This window comes from Pezoporus occidentalis, unplaced genomic scaffold (assembly GCF_034315485.1).
Source record: "Pezoporus occidentalis ecotype Australia unplaced genomic scaffold, CSIRO_AGI_Poc_V1 ctg15, whole genome shotgun sequence".
Taxonomy (NCBI): Eukaryota; Metazoa; Chordata; class Aves; order Psittaciformes; family Psittacidae; genus Pezoporus; species Pezoporus occidentalis.
This window is the reverse complement of record NW_026913316.1, coordinates 2,331,790-2,353,685: the sequence shown is the minus strand read 5'-3', so window position 1 is coordinate 2,353,685 and position 21,896 is coordinate 2,331,790. Positions and strand designations below refer to the sequence as shown.

At 40.1% G+C, this 21,896-nt stretch overlaps 1 protein-coding gene across 1 annotated transcript in view; it reads left to right on the top strand.

Annotated features, from left to right (window-relative positions):
- Positions 1–20,868, top strand: part of ANKRD33B (ankyrin repeat domain 33B) — a 39,487-nt gene extending 18,619 nt beyond the window's left edge. Inside the window, exons 2-4 of the mRNA XM_062610809.1 lie at positions 8,475–8,604; positions 13,625–13,765; positions 18,979–20,868. Of these exons, the coding sequence (XP_062466793.1) occupies positions 8,475–8,604; positions 13,625–13,765; positions 18,979–19,829 (1,122 nt within the window). The 3' untranslated portion in view covers positions 19,830–20,868. The remainder of the gene's footprint in view (positions 1–8,474; positions 8,605–13,624; positions 13,766–18,978) is intronic.
- The last annotated feature ends 1,028 nt before the right edge of the window (positions 20,869–21,896 follow it).

The window sequence follows — 21,896 nt, the reverse complement described above, 5'->3', positions numbered from 1 at the left end:
CACTGATTAGTAAGTGCTATACAAACAGGAAAGCCAGGATTAGTAAGGCTGCATTATTTGTCATGGATCATCACTATTTAGGACTTGTACCTGACAGTCTAAATAAAATGAAAATGTGAAATTTAACATGACAAAAATTGTGTTATTTCCCCTACCATCTTTCCATGATATTTTCTGTCTTTACAGCCAGACATCCCATAAACAGAACACAGAACTCCCCCAAAAATGGGATCTTGGGCTGATTTGCCATGTTATTGAATCCTGAGATAGATAACTTCCTTTAACGTATGGGTAATGACAATAAGCTCCACTAGGTGACCTGTCAGTTCATTCTAAGTATGTGTTATTTTTATTTAACAGTATGTCCTTGAAGTTTCCTTACACATTCCTTTCCTTGTTTACTCCCTGCTGTGACCAGAGATCTCACATACAGTGCAAAGCTTAATTTTGGGCTGTTTGGTTTGCATCAAATGTCCCTTTTGTTTTCAGCTGTGGGAGAACTATTGCTCTTTCCATATAAACCTCTTCATCCTGTATCTTGCTTTGTTGAACAATGGTCTGCTGTCATCAGCAAAGGCAGTTATACCTGATGAAATGTCAGACTGATCTGTACATTGCTAATACAATCTTACCACCTGTCATCGCAAAATAATACATTATTTTACCAAAATTGATCTTGAGCAAGGATGTGTATACCTGCTAAAATCCTCAGTGAACATTTTTAAAATATAAATATATATTTTTCAATGGAATTGCATTATATTTCTAACTCAAACACCTCAATGTTAAAATCTGCCTGAGTTGTAGCTGCTACCAGCTGTTTTTCACATGTTCAGGCCTTCAGTTCTTTGTTTAGAGCTGAGGTTCAGAGGGGAAAGAACAATAAAAGATTTTTCATGTGGCAAGTCCAGTTGTGCTGGTTTTAGAAGTATTGCCAAGTGTCATTTGACTCACAGTAAACCAGCTGGCAATGCAGCCCAGGTCTCCTGGTCACTCAGCCAACAGAGTGACCCTCTCCTCATCATTTATTGCAGGGCTGTTTCCACTGGTAGATGTAGCCCTGAGTGCCCTCTGCTTCTGGCCTCCTTCTGTAGCAAAAAGGGTGGCCAAGAGGGTACAATATAGCAAGGAACAAAGTGGCCCTTTTCTCCAGTGCTCAGGAGAGGAGCTGCCAGTGAGCACTGGCTGATGGCCAGGTACACAGCCAGAAGTGTCTTCTGTACTTCAGCAGTGCTCCAGCCCTTTGGACACGGTGTGATTTGGGGGGAGGCGCATGCTGGGTGAGAGGTGGCAGCAGATGCTGCCAGTAAAGGAGTGTAAGAGAGAAGCTGCCTTCCATGGCTCTCGGAGCATCCTTCGGGGATGGGGTGTGCTGAAGGGCTCCTGAGCAACTGGTTCTTGTCTCACCTGGGGTTTGGCTCCTGGGAAAATGAGAACTCCCCACCAGGAGTAAGGAATAAAAAAGACTGCTACTTTTGGTATAACACTCCAGTTTTCCTCCCTTCAGGCTTCCTGTGGGTTCAAGATGTAATTATCTGACTCTATAGTCATCCTATCCCTCCAGCTTCAGCCAAGGGGCACATGTCAATCAGCAGCTGTATGGCTGGTGTTGGGAGAAGGGGTCAGGCAGTGCGAGATCTGGGACTGTCTTCTGGTTTCCTGTGGAACAGTATACAGCACCCAAGTTCCCATCAACTCAAGGGTTTTTGATTTCCCATTGAATTGTTTGCCTTTACTATATAGCTTGATACAGAAAAAAAGCAAAAACAACCAAAAAACAGAGAAGAGTTAAAAAGAAAATGTTTCCTTTATATCCCACTTACTAGAATATCTCTGACTACATGGCATGTGTTTATTTGCCTTGTGTGTCCCTTATGGCCCCTGGCAGTAGCCTCCTGAGGTTTCTGTCAGCTGCTTATACCACTAGTGATTCATGTTAGTAAATAAGGAAAGTTACACAAATTTTATTACCTTTTCTTGTTGTCTGATTTATTACACAAGTGGCACTGGTTTTCTTTGTTGTGTAATGCAAGCCTTTGCAGGCACAGTAAAATGAACTTTCCTGGGACTATTTTTAGAGGTGATCAGAGAGATCCTGGATTAGAACAGATTAAGTAAGGACTTCTGCAGAGATGGTACATATACTAAGCTATACCTTTACTTAAAGACATGTGGCCTGACTGATATAAGAGGGGGTTTCAAAATAAGTGAAGTTGAACGTATTCCACAAAATAAAGGGGAAAAATGGTGGTTTATCTTCTGCCTGTCCACAGACTGGCCTGTGTTTTTAGCTAGCGGAGTGCACTTCACACTGCGAAATTAATCTATGAGCACTCGTGATGTTGTGAAGGGAAGGTGGCAATTTTGTGCCTTCAGTATTCAGGACTGGAAGGGGCAGTGCCCCTTAAGCTTGCTTATGGATACGAGACTGTGCTTCAGGCTACTGTGTTCCTCTGCAGAGGAGACAAGATTTGCATGCTGCTGCTCTGTCCCTGCTAGAATATTCCTTTGCACTTGTCTGATCGCTTTCCCTGGCAAAACCAGGATCTCCCCCCTTGCCCTTCTACCAAGAATGTGAGTTTTTGTCCAAGCAACAGTCAGACAAAATTCATTTAAATTCCCAGCTTTTTTTTTAAATTGCTTTCCCAGTGTAAATTTGCGTGTGACTAAGCTCTTGCAGCCCTTTCTCTAAAAGGTCAGCCTAAATTATTTTGTGCAGATAATATTAACAGTTATGTGCTTGATGGATTTCTGTAGCACATAAACACCACTTCTCATGGGACTGATGACCTGAATAATTACCTCATCTCAGTCACAGTTGATCTGATCGGCTAAACCAATTATGATACAAACTCCAGCCATTTATGAAAGTGTCTCAGATTGCTTTATGCCGACTGAAAGGTTTCAGGTATTATACACAACTTTTAGTATATGGACGATAGTGATGCTCAGCACTAAATTTTGCTCTTTTTAATATAGTGTACATTTAGAATCTCTGTTAACCCACGTTTCACAGCATTGCAGAGTGAAGACCAAAATTTCCCTGAAATAATGTTGAGAGATTTATTTTGAAGTACTTGACCAGATTTTTTTCTTTGTATGTGAATTATGTTCTAGTGATAGTCATATGTAATTCTGTTATGATAGTGAGCTATACGTAGCAGAAAATATTAAATATATGAACTGTTGTTTTAGTAAATCAACAAGAAAAGTTTAAACACAACTTTGTATTCTTTTATGTTGCATTATTCTTCAATTTCTATTACTCATTACATTGTTTGTGTAATATGCATTTGACTTAGACATAATTTTCATAGTTGTCCCTACATGTGATTATGAATTGCAATCATTATCCCATCTAATTCAATTACATGCAGTTTTAATCATTGATGTAAACTAACCCTGCAGAATTGTCATTAATACTTAGAGATGCAAACAAAGCAAACTGGACAGTTGTTTATCATGATGCTCATGAAAAGCAACGAGTAACGTCAATTTAGTCTTTTGCCAGACCCATTTTTGAGTGGGATAATAGGTGAAAAGCTATAATAAGCTGTTTTCATTCTCAGCATTTTGGTGGAAAATAAGTTGTCAAAAGAGATTTTTTTTAAAGGCTAAAATAATTGCATGCTGTATGTGATTTGCTCTCTTGTTCAGCTTGAGTTCATTATTGATCCTCTAGTATTTCTTGTGATGCCTATTACCTGTAATGATCTAGTGTACAAATAGCCTTACATCTGTAATTTTGTCAAAACATCTCATTTATAAAATTGCCTCCTGAGATATCCATGACCTCACTTCATTAGATACATTGTTATGTCACCAGCCAACACAGCTGAGCAAAACGGAGTTTATTTTAATAAGTAGCAGCACTGTTCCAGTTCTACATGAAATCAAAGGCGAATGAAGAAATCAGTTTAAAAGGAATCAAAAGTTTCCCAAGACTATTTTATTCTGTTTCAAACATTCAAATTTCAAGCTCATGCTTTTGTAGGAAATTTTAATACAATGATTTTAGGCTGACTACAGAAGAGCACTTTGAAACTTGCAGTTTGTAAACACTGCTTGTGGAAGGTGTTGCAACAACTAATTAACTTTAGGTAGTTCCGTGCCCGAACTGCCCATTTATGTAGTCTGGGATGAAATTAGTAAAATTAGTTACACTTTATTTAGAATATAAGGAAAATAAGTAATTTATCCCAGTATGACTGTTTTGTCATATGTTCTAAATAAGGTATTGTTAATTTTGCTCTGCCACTTCAAAACAAAGGGGGATCTTGCAAAACTGTGCTAGTTACATAAAAATAAGTTATACTACAGAAGAACCATGGGGAAGCTCTGTGCAATGCCAAATATTCCACAGAAGAAAGATAGAGCCTTCAACACCTAGCAGTATTATGGCTTCTACTTGGAAAAACCTTGTGACTGAGTGGAATTTTTCCTTTTTGTGGAAAAATCCACAATAAATGTTAATGTAGCTGATGTGATGGATGACTTATACTTTCTTGTTTGTCACATCGAGTTGGTATGTGAAATCTGAAAAATTAAATAGGATCTGCTGGAAATCTAGTTTCATGTTTAAGGTCTCTTCTGCACAGGGGATTAAAGAAGAGTTCTTATTGCCTGTTCTGTTTCATTGGTCTGGGAGAATGATGGGCAGCAATCTGATCAGGAGAGCAAGTTTAGCTAACACCTCAGTTCTTGAAAATCCAGGCTGCTGTGCCTGCATGCTGTGATATATGTATAGTTATTCTTTCTAATAATTTATTATTATTATATATTAGTGGGAAGAGTTTCAGGTTTTATTATGATTTAAAATGGGTGGTGGTTGAGGACATATGAAAGGGAAGAGAGGGAAAAGGATGCTGTGGAAGGACAAAGGTTGAAGTCTCAGGGAGATGACATGCATTTAAATTATCCATCTTCCTTCTCCTAAAGCTTTTCACATGTAGTGAATATGTGTGAGAGTTGCTCTTACTGACAAAATAATGGTAAGATTCAATTTTTAAAATTTTTCTTTTCCCACATACACTGACCACTTCACAATTGTACCATGACCCTTCATATGAGGAGCAGAATAATTGGTGCCTTGGTAGCACACTAATGATATAAAATGTCATCTCTTTTCTGAGGACAACCAGATTATTCAGGTTCAGAATATTCTAGCTAAAATTCATTTATACTTCTTTACTTTTGTCTTTTAGAAAAACATTAAGTGCACAGCTGTATTTTCCTTCAGACTGATGTGATAGAGGCAGCTGCTTTACCGATTGTTTCAAAAGGCAGTTTGCTGAAAACAACTTTGTATCAGTTATATTTATTAATTGAAATTATTAAAAGAGTTCATAATATATTATGGCTGTGGATATTAGTATTTATCGGTATATGAAGTTAAAGATTCCAGACTAATCATGTTGTGATCGATTCATTACGTGTCTTGGCTGATCTGCTTTTTCTGACTTTCAGCAAGCAGAAGATGGACAGAGAGAGACAGAAATGGATGAAAAGAAAAAAAAAAAGGGGGGGGGGGGGGGAGAAGGGAAAAAAAGCAACATGAAACCACAAATTGTCATGGTATCACTGAACCAAAATTTGGGAAATAATTGTCAAATCTAGGGGTTTATTGCAACTTTCCTTCTAAAACTGTAGCCTCCTGCACCTCATTTCAATATCTGACACATTTGGAAGAGTTATGCAAAGGAAAGAAGCCCTTCATCAAGCTGTCTGTCTCACCTATCTCCCTATGAAACGCATAATCAGAGAGTACTTACATCAGCTTCATAGCCCTGGACATTAAAGTGACTTGTTTTTATCTCCTCATGCAATTGCTTGTTTTGCTTCTCAACCAGACAGTGCTGGGCACGCTCTGTCAAACACCAGGTTCTCACACTCTTATCTGACCCACTTCAGATTCATACAACCGTCTTTCAGAAATGATTTTCCATGCTACTGCACCATGTAATCCCTCAGAAAGCTCCTACTCTCCATTGCCTTTCCTTATCTTTAAGCAATCGGTGTTTGATAGCATTTTTGGAAAAAAAACTTCAGAAAATGTTGATACCAAAGTAATCTTTCTGGTTTGGAAACTCAGACTGGTGAATGAGGTTGATTGATTTTGAGATAAGTTGTGTCTCATTTTTGCGGAGATCAGAACGCAAGTGTGTGTAAATATGTCAGATCCTGTCTGACGGAGGTGCCCACTAAACATAGGACAAAAGTCCCTAAATACTGCAATGTGAAAGACTCTTGCAAAAAAGAGATGATGTTTGTTGTTTGCTTTTGCTGAGTTTACTGCTTTACAGTTTGGTTTTCTTTTAAAAAAAAAAAACAAAAATTGAGGTTTGTTTTTTGTTGTTTTTTTTTTTTTTTTTAAGCATCTGGTAAGTATTTTTAGAACACAAAAATATCCTGTGAATATATCCAGTGAAAACATCCTTCGGATACTGTGTGAAGCACTTTTTTCCACTAGAGATGGTAACTGCTTTAAGTTATTCTTTCAGCTTTTTGAAAATAGGACTCTCTTCAAAAATGCCATTTTTTTTTCAGTGAGCAGTAAGATCCCCCTTCTTATTGTCAAAAATTTTAGGTCTTCTCCAAACTATTGCATACTTAGTTTTCTGCTGTCACTTCATTAGGAACTGCTATTTTACTGAATCACGGGGTGATGTTTTAAATCTGTAGAGTTTTTGGAGTTGTAAAGGCCTATATTGTGAAAAATTAAATTATTAAAGAACTAAAATAATGCTCAAGTCCCTACCAAGTGGACACTGGCACTTTTTTTTCGTAAGCCAAGAATGATTGCATCGTGCTAAAACTTGGATTATCTGAACAACCCCACCAGGAGATTACATACATTTTAGTGAATATGTATATATATGACTTTAAGCAGAATCCTCTGTGCAATTTCAGTAGAATGGCTTGCAGTATTACAGGTTCTTCACAAGGAAATGGAGATGCTCTTTATAAAACAGTGGAGGGTATTGCTTCATGCTGAGGACAAGAGTGAATTGAGAATAAAAGAAATCAGAGTGATAATATTTTATTAACTGAGAAATACTCTACGTGGCCTGTGAGCATCCCAAAGTGCTGGAATTGCCTCTGTATCTTAATGAAGCTGTTTGCCACCTAAGCCAAAAGGACTATCCAGAATAACACCAGTTACAATGACAAATCAGAAGTGGCAGCTGTCATTTGATGAATGTCTCTGTCTCAGTAGCGCTCATGGGGAAAAGAAATAAAGAGAATCATAAAATCATAGAATCATTTAGGTTGGAAAAGACTTTCAGGTCACTAAGTCAAACTGTTAAACTAGCACTGACAAGTTCATCACTAAACCATGTCCCTAAGCACCACATATGCCTGTTTAGGTGAAAGCTGCTTAAAAAACATGATGAAGGATTTGGGGAGGGCCATTCAGATTTCATAACTGGTTTCTCCTTCTTGCGAGTCTTTTGTGGTTATGGACTTGCATCGTGTCTGTGGGAGTGTGTTTTAGGCAGGCAGGGTTACCAGAGAGGTTGAGATTTGTGTCTCTGCCCTTATATTTTCAATAGTCAGATAGTGATGCTGAGCTCAGAAAAACTGTGTCACACATTGGCAGTGAAGAGGGAGTGCAGGGAGCACTGATTTATCCACACTGATTTGCCCTCCCCTACAACCATCAGTCCTGTGAGGATGAACACTGGGCTGCCTGAGTAATCTTGAAGACCAGAGATAATGGTTTTAATCCTAGTGGTCAAGTGCGCAGCCAGAATTAAGTACTGTAGTTCCATTTAATTAATGACAAGTGTATTTTGCTCTATTTTAGGGAAGCTGTCAGTTTGCGGCTGTGGAGTGAAACACTATCTTGGTACCAAGCAGAGTTACAAGGTTTACCTCCTAGCTTAGATTCCTCCTGGAAATTTCACAGCTTCCAACCATGATAAAACACATTATACAGGATCTCCAAAGCAGTTTTATTATATTTATGATTATTAAAAAAGGTCTAGTTCTAATGGGAAACCTGAAGTTCCAAACTGGCAGTATGAACACAACTCCTGCCTACCACTTCCCCTTCAGAGAACAAGCAGTTGTTTTCCAGAGCATTAATATTCAGAGCAAGTCCAGTTCATCTTACCTGCTGGGTTCATTTTATTATATAATAAAATCTGATTTATTCTCATTTCTATTTAGAGTACACAGCCATATAAGCATAAGCTGTTTATAAACACTTACTTTCCAAGTAACATAATACAATACCTACTCTCTTAGGTATTTCTGAGGAATACCAAATGTTGCTCACCAAAGGGCAGAGATAAAAAGCAGTGCTTTGAATCTGAACATTGTGCCTGGAGCTAATCACTAGTTAGGCTGATACCTTCTCAGTTCTTCAGTCTGAAAAAATAAAATAAAATTAAAAAGGGGCCTAGTATGTTTTCTCAGTGAACTTCTCTGAGTCTGATAAACCTAACTCTCTCTTTATATTTTACTTACAGAATGGTCTTATCGTTGCCTGTTACCAAGGTTATGTGGATATTGTAATAGCCTTAGCACAATGCCCACACCTTGATGTGAACTGGCAAGACAATGAAGGAAACACGGCTCTCATTACAGCTGCACAGGCAGGTAAGGCTCTTTGTTTCACCTCTGTAACATGCAGGATCTTAGGAGAAATATGTGTTGTGGCTATTATTTTTACAATTTTTTCAAGGCACTGAAATAAATTAATCTGTGTGAAATAATCCTGGACAAGTCCACTCCTAAGTAAGTCTGCCATGATTTTCTTTGAAATAAATAGTCAAATAACAGTAATATTTATCCAATGAATTAAGACAGGAAAAGCCCTAAATTTCTAGTAGATACCATTAACTTAAAGAAAATCTTTTGTGTGTACTATAGTGCTTTGTTTCTTTAAGCTTATTTTCCTATGTTTGCTCTGGCAAGCAACCAGTCAACATTTTGGTCGTATAACATGCAGTTTTAGTGCTGATAGCATCTCTTTTCTCATGCTTGTGGCACCAGACTCAGCGGGTCTGCAGTAACAGAAATATCTTAGCTGTTAAGACATTCAATCACTCCATAAGTAAAAGCAAAAAGCCCTTAACCCCTGTTTACATAGATTTTACAATCTCACCAGGGTCTAGTGTTTGCCAGTGCTGCTTTTATAACAGACATGTTAATCCTGATGCAGACTGGAGTGAGAGCAGAGTTTATCTCCAAGTTTTATTTTGTCCCACCCAGCATGGTAATATTCAGTGAATAAGTGTAATAAAGCACATGAATGTAAGAGATGGTGCCCAAAGAGTTACTAGTGTACAGTTAAAAAGCCATCAGATGATTATTTTTGTTAAAACTGCAACACTGTGCTTTAACCTTTAAGTGAAGCTGTAGTTTTCCCCTACAAGTGTTAATAAAGTGCTAAAGAATGTAAGTGAAAAAAAATTTAACCAAGTAGACCATCACGTTGTAGTCTAAAGCTATTCCAAGGCTGCCTGTCTCTGCATCAGTGGTTTCCTTTTCATTCCTCAAGCATGCTCCTCAAAGGCAACTTTGCAAGGAAATGCATATCTGGTCTTTATCATGTCTTCTCACTATTGAAGAATATGAAATGTTCATGGGAGTTCATGGGACATGGTATGACCTCCCATATCCTGGTTGCCTGCAGGAAACAAATTTCCACCAAGCAGTGTCAATGAACATTAGAAGCCGTGTCTTAAGACTGAAGCAGTTTGGTTTTGATGCTAATTTAATAATATTGCCACTAGACACTTCCAAATAGTACCAAACTTTGCTTTTTGTTGCACCAAAAAGTGAAATCCACTAAAGAAGTCACTGACAGGTAGGTCTTGGATACTGGAAGAAAGAATTGCAGCCACAGTAAAGTCCCTAGCAAAGTCATGAGTATAGTAGTTTTCCGAAGAAAGTGGAGAAGTCTCCAAAACTAACCTACTTGTATTTATCTGCCATAATATAAACTTTGACTGTAAAAGGTTTAATACTGACTCCTTCCTGACCTTTATAACTCATGGTAATGAGCTCAGAATTAATCCAGAGAGCTGACATTGACTTGACACTCTCTGCCAGTACTTGCTATTGATCCCCAAAGCAACTGGAAGTGACTGCAGTCAGCAGAAGCTAATACAAACTCCTAGCAACTTGGATGTTTTCCCCTGCCTGTGATAATCCTGAGCTACAGTGTTGACACCAGTTATTTAACTCATTATCACAACATACTGCTGTAGTGTTAATAGAGATTACTGTGAGGTGAACGTTGCAACCAGAGGAGCTACAGTGCAATAGATGCTGCTTAATTATCGCTAAATGTTTAGTAGTATTATAAAGAACTGAAAGCAAATCTTATGTGAGCTTTCCTTTAGTGGAGGATTTGTTTGTTGCGGGTTTTTTTTTATACCAAAAGTATAGGATTTCCTATGGAAAGTCTAATAGCAAATCCACATTATTTCAGTTAATGGTAAAGTGATATCAGAAGGTTTCAGAAGGTGCTGCCACTGTTGATATGACCAGGTGTGACATCAGACCCTGAAGAGAAGCTGGATGGGAAAGAGGCTGCAGTCCTGAGGGATCATTCTTTGTGTTTCAGAGGCTGCATCTGTAACATGAGGTACAGATACTAAGGGAGTTGGAAGGGAGGCCTCTTTACTTTTGCTAGAGAAGTTTAAAATCCACACTTGCCTGAAACCTGGGTTGTTTCGTGACTGCCCAGACATGATGCTTAAATCTGAGCATTAGCTTGAGTTAAGTAGAATTATCTTAAAGACCAGACAGAGTCTCAGAAGAGAAGTGAATTCAATTCCTTATATTGATTTTGGTAATTTAAGATCTTTATCCTTCAAAGAAAGTATCTAAAGCTGACATTTTTTTGCATGGGCTGACCCATGCAGAGAATGATAGGCTGGAGTGATCAGTGAACAGCAGTGCTTTCACGACAAGTTTAATAGTGTAGAAAAGTAACCACAAAGTTCTCTGCTTAGTGTGTAAAATTCAGGTTTGAGAATTGGTCTGTTTACTTGCATTCTCAATGCTTCTTACAGAGGTGGGATCCCTTCTCAAAGAGTGCTTACCTTACAAAACTGTAAATTCATTGCAGCCTGCAGCAGGTGGTGCCCAAAAATGGTTGGTGATGCTGTTAAAAAAGCAGAAGCAAAATCATTAAATGTCAGTACAAGAACAATGCAGAAAAAAAATATGGGAGATTGATGTAAACAAGAGACTGAAATAACAAGTGGAAAGAAAGGGAGGAGAGTGGTTTCAAAAAAATGGAAAAGGAAGGAAAATCACATTATCTTGTTTTCCTCTCGGTTCTGCTGCTGCTGAGGACACAGCTACATAAGCAGCAGTGTCTGGGAACTGGCATGCATTGGCGTTTGGGGAGAGTTCTATTTATTTTCTCACATAGTATAGATGTTTTATGTTGCAGGGGCCAGTTTGAGGCAGTGCTGTGGAGGTAGCAACACAAAATCAGGATTTATCCCAGTTTCTATTTATTAGGGGAGACATGAGAACACAAACACCCATTCAAAGGATAAAACATTCTGGGTATCTTCAGTTCCACCCATCCAGGAAAAAACATTCACCACCCATAGACCAACCACAGGCTTTTTGCAGGTACAGTTTGAAATTGTAGATGTTATATGACAGAGCATCTTCCTTATTATACAGCTTATCCTTCTGCCTTCATTACATAGATTATTAGGTAATATTGCTGTTCATTATAGGCAGCAATTAAGTGAATTAAGCTATTACAGACCTCTGTGCTGATCTCTAAATATGGCTCACAGGCAAGGAAGTGCAGCCTTAGAATGCCAGTTCTGGTAGAAGATAGATCTGGCTTACTAACAGCAAAAGCCTGATACAAACTCAGTATCACCAAACTGGCTGAGTCCAGGCTAATTTGTTTTAGAACTGCATACAGCTTTCATAGCAGACTTTAAATCATAGAAGCCTCACCTGGCTTATGATTTAGATATGCGCTTCTAGTTTGCCGAGACATAGGAGAACTGAAGCAAACCTTATGGCCTTAAATCAAAAGTGTTTGACAGGGTTTGAGCAAAAACTTGGCAACTCTGAGCTCTGCTTTGAATTTGATATGTTTGAACTAGAAATTTGAAGCAAACCCCAGAGGACAGAAGCTCCTGCAGATTAAAACTGAAGTGGTTTTCAGGAATCCCTGAGACACAAAACTTCTGAGAATCACAAACCTCTTCATTTTCTTTGTTATTTCATTGCTGGTATTTTTTCTGTCTCATTTGAGGCCATCTGTAGCCCCCTGGGGAAGTTTGGCTGAGCAGGGTCTTTCAGAATTGACTCTTAGGATCATCCCAGATTTGCAAAACGTCTTTTACTGCAGCTAGGCTTTTGGCAAAGGGAAGAACATCTTTAGAAATATAACAACTGCTGAAAAATCTTTCATCTTGCTATTTCTCTGTGTTTCAGTTCCTGTCTCCAGTTTCTGTGATCAAAAAGCAGTATTTCAGCTGTTCCAAAATCTACATGAAGACACACACTGAAAATCATTGAAACAGAGCATGTCCTGTAAAACAATTTGGGCACAAAGATTCTCCTGGGAGTAATTGATACCTTGATAGGATTTGATCTTATACCGTAAAGACAGCTTGTGTATTGAGTAAGCAGGGTCACTTGATCCCACCCTGCACCCAGTTCACCTTTCCTTTGTTCAGCTTCTTGTAGTTTGCCTAATATTTATATTTCATTTGCATCAGACTGTGCAAGGTACAGAGAACTCCTTAGTGGGTTTTCTCTGATTCTGGCATTGCTGAGCTGATCTGCACTATCTCTACACCTGCTCAGGTTTCAGGACAGTTTCCAGTTATTGTGCAGCAAGGTAGCCAAGGCCAGGAAATTCCAGGAAATAAAGGAAAACGTCTTAAATTATTTGGTAAAGATTTTCTTAACTTGCTTTCCAAAGTGAATACAGGACTATGTTGGTACAAAGTGACTGCTGAGGAAATCTGCACCAGATGTGACACCATAGACTTAAAATTGTCCTGTATGAATTACAATCTGCATCAGTAACACTTCTATATGAATCTGAATGACATGCATCACAGGATATTCAGCTGGACTACAGAGTGAGATAAGAGAATATTTTCACAGCTCCTGGTAATTAAATTGTGATTGTTGCAGCTGCCTGACAGACTGCATTATTTCATAAAGCATCAAAGCATCATAAAATGAATGACAAGTGAAGAGAAAACTGGTTTGAATAAGTCATAATGGCACTAGATATTCTTCTTGTTCTGATAGTCCAATTATAAAGACTTGATGTTTTAATTGGTCTTCCAACCATTTAGCCAGAGATGTCTTCATCTACTAAGTACGTGCTTTGACACCAGTTACTCCGGTATACAAGGCACATGAATGGCACAAGTGTTGCTTTTAGAAACAGAATTTATTAGTACCAAACCTGAACATCAGCCCCATTTTATTGTTGTTGGAGAATAGACAAGTGGCTTTACACTGCCAGAAAAATAAAAATGTGGGGTTTCTGTATCTTATTATCTGCATTTTTTCAGTTATCAAACCCGCAGGAGTAATTTTTTGTTTAACCCTGAGACAGAACTTTAATTCTGTGGCACATTATCTCTGCTTTTTCTTTTCTTTAAAGGGCACATAACCATTACAAATTACTTGTTGAACTATTTTCCTGGGCTTGATATTGAGAAGAGGAATGTGTTTGGATTCACAGCACTGATGAAGTCTGCAATGCAGGGCCGAACTGAATGTGTGAAAGCCTTGATGTTGGCAGGTATGCAAAGTGCTTTGTTGCTTCTTCATCATCATCTAACTGTAAATGCTAGACAGTCACATGCAAACACCAAGAAGAAAATTGTCTGTTTGGGTATTTACTCTAAGAGGTACATTGCCACCTTCCCTGGAAATGTGTGCAACATAAAGTCAGAGAGAAGGTGGTGAAGCCACGTGCTGCAGGTGCAGGAGCACTCAGTTTCCCTATGGAAACCCATCCAGGAGTTCTCCAAGTGCTCTCAGGATGAGATTCATTGTCTCCAGGAGGGTTTGGGGAGTGTCATCATCAAGATTTGTAGACAAGGAGTTAATGAAGTTCATGACGCAGCTGGAGAGGACACACAGGTCTCTTGCTGCCAGTTCTCTGGGTGTGATAGTGCAAGACTGTGTGATGGTGGTGGATCCACAGCCAGACCTCTGCATCTCTGCCCAGCCATGGCAGGTCTGGGGCAGGGAGTGGAGAGCTTTGAGGGCTCTGGCTTCCATCAGTAGAGTTGGGTGTAGGGTTCACATCCCATAGGGGACATTGGTGGTAAATCTGGCAACATAAGGAACAACCCCTCTTTCTAACCCCTCTACAAATCTGAGTTTGGTCTCAGGTTTATGGGCAATAGGGCACCAGCAGGTCTGTATCTGCTGGATGGAGGGAGTCGAGGCACAGGCAGTGAGCAGCTCCATCTCTGCCCACCTGCCTCTCTTCTCAGCTGAGAATAGGAAATATGTTTCTTGCTGTGGGCTCTTGACTGCAGTTTAATTTCCAGCTGTATGCATTTGCTAGGTGAAAGGATCTTGGAAAGGCAAGAGGCACTGGGGAAAGAGCCTCTACAGGAGCATTCCCAGCATACAGCACCTTTTAGACACAATGTTGTATGTTTTTATTACATTAAATAATTGGTATATACATTATTAGCTAATAATTAAATGACTAGCATATATTAGTATACGTTCTTGTAATTCAGTTGCAGATATTTGACACAAATCAAATATTATGGAAATTAATGTGAATATTGTTACTGTCTAGACTGTGAATCCTACAGGTCCATTTCATTGAGAGAGACTTTGAATAAGTGGTTCATTTCAGTGATTTTGTTGTCACAGAAGTCTAACCCCCTCATAACATGAATATTTTAAGCTGCAGGCATTTATCAAGCATAGCGATATTACTATCATTCATTTTCATGACATCTAGTTTCTAGGTGTTGATATGACACAGGAAAAGTTTGGATGATGTGGTAAGCAGCATGTTATTTTCTGCAAGGTTCTGTAGCCTCTTTTACTAAAATCAAGGCTTTGGAATGGGATCATTCATTTTGGAATTAATTTTTTATGACACAAAATTATAAGATGGCTGTCAGAGCTAGAGTACTGCTAGACACAGATGCACTTTCTGGACTAACACATACTTCATGCAGATACTATTTCCAAATTTTCCAGTGCCCATTATAAATTATCACTGAAAATGAAACTTCAATCCCAAGGCCTTATGAGCTGTCAAATTGACCTTACAGTGTCATGGCTTTCTGTTATTATCACTGGAGATCTGATGGAAGCTTCTTCTTTCTGCTTTCATCACTAGAAGCTATTTCACAACCTTTCCATCTTTGTAGATAACTGAGTCCTTGTTATTCTACTTCTTGTACAAAAAGTATTGGTATCAAGGTTTGCTATGTGTTTTCTGCCTCTGGCACCAAATAGCCACCTTCTTGTTTTCATGATTCATAAAAAACCAGAATACTAGGGAGAACAAAACTTTAGCCAGACAGAAAATGGCTTTGTTAGCCTGCATATCTGTATATGTTTACCTGTAGAAAGATGTATTGGCCTGTTAGTGCATGAGAGGTAGTAAGGATACCAAAGATCATGCATTGGTTAAAGAGGTGTACCATTAATATACACTGGTTTTAAATCGTAGTTTATATACATGTTTTGGTGAGTATTTTGCAGGTCCTCACATTTTTAGCTCAAAATAGAGGCCACACAGGAAGCATGGTAAATTTCTTGCAACCATTTTAATATCTGATTATATTTTAGCATTGTACACTCTGGTGAAATGTAGGGAGGGAAGGAGCTGCTCATTCAGAACGGATTTAGAAGTGTTCAGGACTTCAGAGATACTGAGTGGCGGCTGATAATAAGTGCTAGTTTGCTGAAGAAGATGAAAGAAATTGTTATTAAAGACTTGCTGACCAAAAAATCAATTTCACAAGGAAACCAGCAAAATTCCATGTTAAAACATGCATGGAAATAATAGGAGGAAAACACCCATAATCAGCTGTGGGTCTACTTGCACAGAAAATGCGTTACAGCCAGTAGGGTTTTAAACCCAGTATTTGTTTAGGGACTTGGGTAAGACCTCTCTTGACAGGCCCCTACTTATGGCAATGCAGGAGGAAAGTAACTCACCTTCATAGCCCCCTAAGCATGAACTTAACACAGTCAGATGGGCAAGACGTAAGGGCAACGTGTGGCAGATGATTGGAGCTGGCTTGTCAAAGTGACTGCTCTTTCTGGTATTTGAGCTCCTGGAGGGTGGCCAAGGTCAATCATTACAAGATTAAGGCGCTCTGAGACACTTGGACATAATGCTGTTCTTTCAAAGTGAGTCTTTGGAACATCTGAATGTGCTATTCCTGAGTGCACAGCGAGTTAGGGGGGAACTCAGTCACTCACTGGCAGTTTGTCACAGGCTGCTGCACTGCCAGGACTGCGCTGATGACAGCATTCAGCAAGCGAGCCAGCCCAAGCAGGAACACAGAAATGCTGGTTGCAATTCATGTGTCAAGCCCTGCTGTAATCGCCAGTGTAAACTCAGTGCTACTTTAGTAAAGTCATCAGAGTGGCTGTGGATCTGGAGATTGGTCTTTAAATACCACATATAAAACAAGTCAGTAACAGATGCTTCAGCTCTTTCACTCCCTATCTTTAAACTCCGGATGTCAGTTTTGCATCAAGAGGGACATTAAACCTTCTTAATCAAATAGGATATCGGTATCCCAAAGGGGCACCTGTATTCAAACTAGTTGTGCTGAAAATGATCTTAATGCAACTTTCGTAGGAAAATCAAGGCAACTGGCAAAATGCAGTTTTTCTAAAAGAAAACCTGTAGGCTATACTTACAGGGAAATGACAGTTCAATGAGACTGCTATCACATTTTAAAAGGGACATGACTATTCATGTCTCCTCCAGATGGGGCAATCTGCTGAATGACAAGGCTGTTCAGAAATGTCTCCTGATCTGTACAGAGAATCAATACCGCAGTAGTACATCATGCCTTAGAAGTGGTTTTGTGGTATAAGGTACAAATTGAAAGATCGGAATTTCAATACTCTGTAGTACTGTTTCCTGAGATACAGTTTATGAAACACCTAGGGACACATCTGCCAGGGAGCAGCAGGATTGGGCTTCTTTTCAAATGGAGGTAAGCCAAGGGTGACAGCAAGGCACACAGAGGCACTAGCCTCATCAACAAAGGTGCTTCTTGAAGAAACAGAGCAGGGCTGGTGAAAATAGCCAGGATCAGCCAGTACTGCAGTGATTGACAGGCAAGTCCATAGAGTTAAGGTAAGTGTGAAGTCAAAACAAGAAATTAGGTCTGTGAGTGAGGCTCCAAATCAGCAAGGCACATGGCCAGGCACAGGCATAACTGTAACACTGCTCAAGCAAGGATCAGAGCTGAGTGTGTGAGCTTCAGTGCAGCCCCCAAGCAAAGACGAGGAGTCCCCAGTGGGCACTTTCCCTCACAGCTCTTTTTGCACGTCTCAAATCCAAGGTCATCTGCACCATATCAGAGCTGGCAGGTCTCTTTCTCAAAGGTAAAGGTAAGCAGCTGACTGTACCTCTTGCTTGTTTACAAGCAGAACATACTGTTCATTAAAATTTATATTTGGAGACAATTCCTTTATTTACTGTTGTCCCTGTGATAAATCCTTGCCTGTTGTGTGTATGACATGGAAAGAACTTCCACTTAATCTGCCATGTTCCTGGTCAGCTCTACTGGGAAGGAGTGAAGACCCAATCAAGTGTTAAGAAGCAACAGGACAAGAAACCAGCCTGAGATTGGAGAGATTAAGGGGCAAGAAATTTGGGTAGGATAGTTCAAAGCAGATTAGTGCAGCAGGAAGACATGTCTTTTTAAGTCTTTGCTCCTCCCCTCCTTCTGCAGCCAGGAACATTATCAAACTCTGCTGCCTTTGAGATCTCGCAATCCTTTCTTCAGTCCACAGCTAATAAAGCTTTAATTTGATTAACTCTTCCTCCTCTATCTTACTCTTCTTCGCCTCCTCTCTGCTTTCCAGTGTGGACCCCATCCTTGACTCCCTGCAGTGCCCCTGTGCTTTCTCTTTGAGTGGTCCTTGCTGAAAATTCCACTTAAATTACACTTGAACTGACATCAGGTCTTTTGCTTACAATCTCTCCATCCACATTTACTCTTGCTCTGTGTCTCTAGCGTCCTCTTTTTAGGTATTTTTGCAGAGACTTAGGAATCTTGTCCATTACCCACTCTTTAACATATGTGGAAACTTTCCTTATGTCTGATTACCCATGTCACCATCCTCTCAAGTTTCCCTAATTCTGGTGTCTCTCAGACATAAGAGAACCAGAATTGTACACCTGGTGTTTTCTCTATCCACCCCCCCCACCCCCACCCCCCCCCCGAGCCTTTTCTGTTTTCTTTTCCTCTATTTTTAATGCTCTTTTAGAAATTCCTTTGTTTTATTTGTTATTTTCTTTCCCCTAGTAAGCACTGAGTGGATATTTTCATGTATCTTGTCGTCATTAGCCCAAAATTTCTCTTCCGAGTAGCATCAACCAGTGCAAAACCCATTATTTTTTATGGGAAGGATTTCTGTGTACAGAATTGTTTCTTTCTGTATTCATCACTCTTTTCATGCAAGCTCAAGTGAATGGATTTTAAAATGGCAGGCAACATTCAATGCAGTTTCAATTCTTTATGTCATTCTTTGCATTAAGAGAATTTCATATACGTAGCCTTAATTTCACCTATTTTCTTATTTTTTATTTTTCTAGCAGATCAGGAGTTCAGGAAGTTAGGAACCGGGTATCTCCTTATGGCATGTCCATTTGACACAAATATGATTGAGTTTCATATGTGACGTTTTCTTGTATGGATCTCCCTGATTCCACTCTGATCATAGCAACAAAAGTGCTGGCAGTTTCATTAATTAACACTAATTGGTTTTCTTTTCTTTGAGGGGCAAATGTTCATGCGACTGACCCAAGCCGTGGACTGACTTCATGGGAATGGGCTTGTTACACAGGAAGATCAGAATCTGCCTTCATCATGCAAAAGCTGATGGACAGGCCATGCCCTGAACAGCTTTGTGATCAATATAAACCAGAATGGCCAAAGATGAAGGAACTTCTTGCCAAGGCTGCAGAGCCAAAAAGCTGTTTGCAGAGGTTTTCTGAGTGCATGAGGGCAGCTATCTCATTCCGGTCTTTCTATGGCCCAGAAGAAGACGGGGTCCTTGACCATATGGTGAAGGTGACAACAAGTTTGCGCAGTCCTTTCATTGCCCTGTCCTGCCGGACTGTGTGCCCAGGCAGCCCGCCTTCTGTGGGGAAACGCAGACTGGCTGTGCAAGAAATCCTTAGGCAGCAGAGAGCCGAGGAGATCCGATCTCAGGACAAAGATCACATTAGCAGCTACGAGAAGCTATTTCAGAACTCCAAAGTCACACTGATCCCCAAGAAGAAGGACCGGCGAGCCAGCCTGCAGCCCATCAGCCTTGCAGTATCTCAAGTGAACACCATAGCCACTAGGAAAGCAAGCCTCTTGCCACTCCACCTGCTCAGAAGGAGCAGCGTCAGGCCAGGATTTGTAATCCCCAAAGTCCGAGTCAGCAAGGCTCCTCCTCCCACCTTCCAGCCAGAAAATTCTAGAAGGAGGAGTAGTGCAAAGGATGACCCCTATCTGCAGATTCCCAAGTGGAGGTACAAGGAGCTAAAAGAGGAGCGGAAGAAGGCAGAGGAACAGGAAAAGAAGAAAGCAGCAGAGGCTCAAAAGCTGAAGCAGGTGTCTCCTGCCAGATGCAGGACCTGATTTAAAGGCAGCTTCTTAGAAGGTTTTTGAGCCATTAGTCTTGTTGTCTGAGCAAGATAACAGACCGAATGCCTTTGTGCATGCCCACTGCTCATGGAGATGGAATACTGAATAATGGCCTTTCAGGTGCAGAAACAGGGCAAGGGCTATGTTGTGGCGTGTCTGATGGTGGAGCAGGAAGGTGTTTTGAGGTGGAAGACTTACTAAGTTTGCCTGTCTGCTGTTGATAGGAAGTTGTCAGTGGGGCAGTCCTTTTGCAGCTTCCTTTTTTTTTCCAGTTCCAGGTGAATGACTGAGAAATGGCTTGAAAAACAACATGTGTGAAGGGATCATGTTTTGTGTTTGTTCATTTTGTAATGGGCAAAATTAAGGAGTTGTGTTTTTGACACTAGGCATTCCTCCCTCTCCTTCCTTAGGTAGATGTATTTCAAGGTTTTATAGTAATAATAAAAAGTTTAAAATATACCACAGTGTTGGTGGGCAGTGAAAATCCAGGTCTACAATCATTCTGGATATACTAAGCACTTTATTTTAATCCCAGTAATCAAAGTTTAAGACAGGATAGGTATTAAAATTTACAGCTCTATACAGTCTGTATGGATGCAGTTCTCAACGCTATTTTTTGTTCAGCTGAACATAAAAAGGGCCGCATATGGAATACTTCTGTAGCTGAGGTATTCACATCCTCTGCAGGTATAAATCAGGGCAGGAGTGATTTTTTTTGAGCAACAGAGAAGCTGAGCTAATGCCCCTGGATCACCTGAGATTTGCCACCCCCATTCATTTTCCTCGTAGCTGCCATTTGTTGTCTCCTCTTTAGTCTCAGGGAATTTTTTGTCATTGTGCTTAACTGTGAAACAAAGGGAGATGGGGAGACATAGGTGGGGATTTTTAGGTTGATATTAAAGTTCCTGTTAAAAAAAAAGCAGCCAGATTTATTGTGAGCCTTTCCTGATTACAGCCAGGACAGGAAAATTATGCAGCTTCTAGCAGTTCAAGCAATTTTCCCGGGTATAAAATCCACCCACATGCTACGAACATGCAGTCAGAGATGCAGCAGCTCGGCCACTAAATGTTAGGAAACTATGGCCAGATGTTGTGAGCTTTGGTAGCATGCTTCTGGGTGCCCGAGGAGGGCAGTACCTCACCTCTCTCCCTCAACAAAGGGAGAATACCTTCTCTAGTATAGGAGTGCGACTCGAAGTGGCGATTCTCACAGGTTGCTGCATGTTCTTCTGGTCCACACTAAGGCTCCATTTGCCTTTACCAGCAGTCAGTCTGGCATGGCAAACCCTGGCAAATTCTGCTAAGGAAGGGCTGCAAACCTGCTGCTTGCTGAAAAAAGACCACGCTTGTGAAAGCAGAGGTCACCTGCAAACAGCAAGTCATACATACAGCTCTTTCTCAGGCTTTCCTCCCATTTGAAATGACATGTGCTGCAGTGTGTCCTAACATCATTACTCTGCTGGAGCTCTGGCAGACCCCAGCTGCCACTGTCACCAGCTTCTCCATTCAATTAAAGACAGGGAAAACTTTCCCATCCTTTACTCCCACAGCACAAAGGCTGGCTGTGGTCTCACTGAAGCTGTAATGAAACTGTGTATGTCATGGGAGAAATAAATTCAGTTGACTGAAAACTAGTGCCCAGATTGATATTGCCAGCTAGCATCTGCACAGTCAGGGCTTGACAGAGGTTATGGCAGACATGTGAAACAAGGGTTTTCCACACAACCTGTACTTTTACTTTTTGCTGGAGTAGCTGTGCTGGCTGGACTGCATTGCCAGGGAGCCTCCAAGGTCAGAGCTGGAGGAATATTGACCCTGCTAATCAACCTCCCCAGTACTGTGAATATAAAAAGGATTTTAGTCTGCAAGTGCATCAGCGCAATTTGTAGGCACCAATTTTGTTATGGATTTGGTAACGAGAATATAAGCTAAACTTATGTCTTTGGAGAGCAGGGAGACAAGCTTTTAGCTGTCTGTGGCAAAGATACTGCGATGGATTCATAATGGATTTCAAATTTGTACACTGGATTGAATGGTTTTAACTATTAATTTTTTTTTACT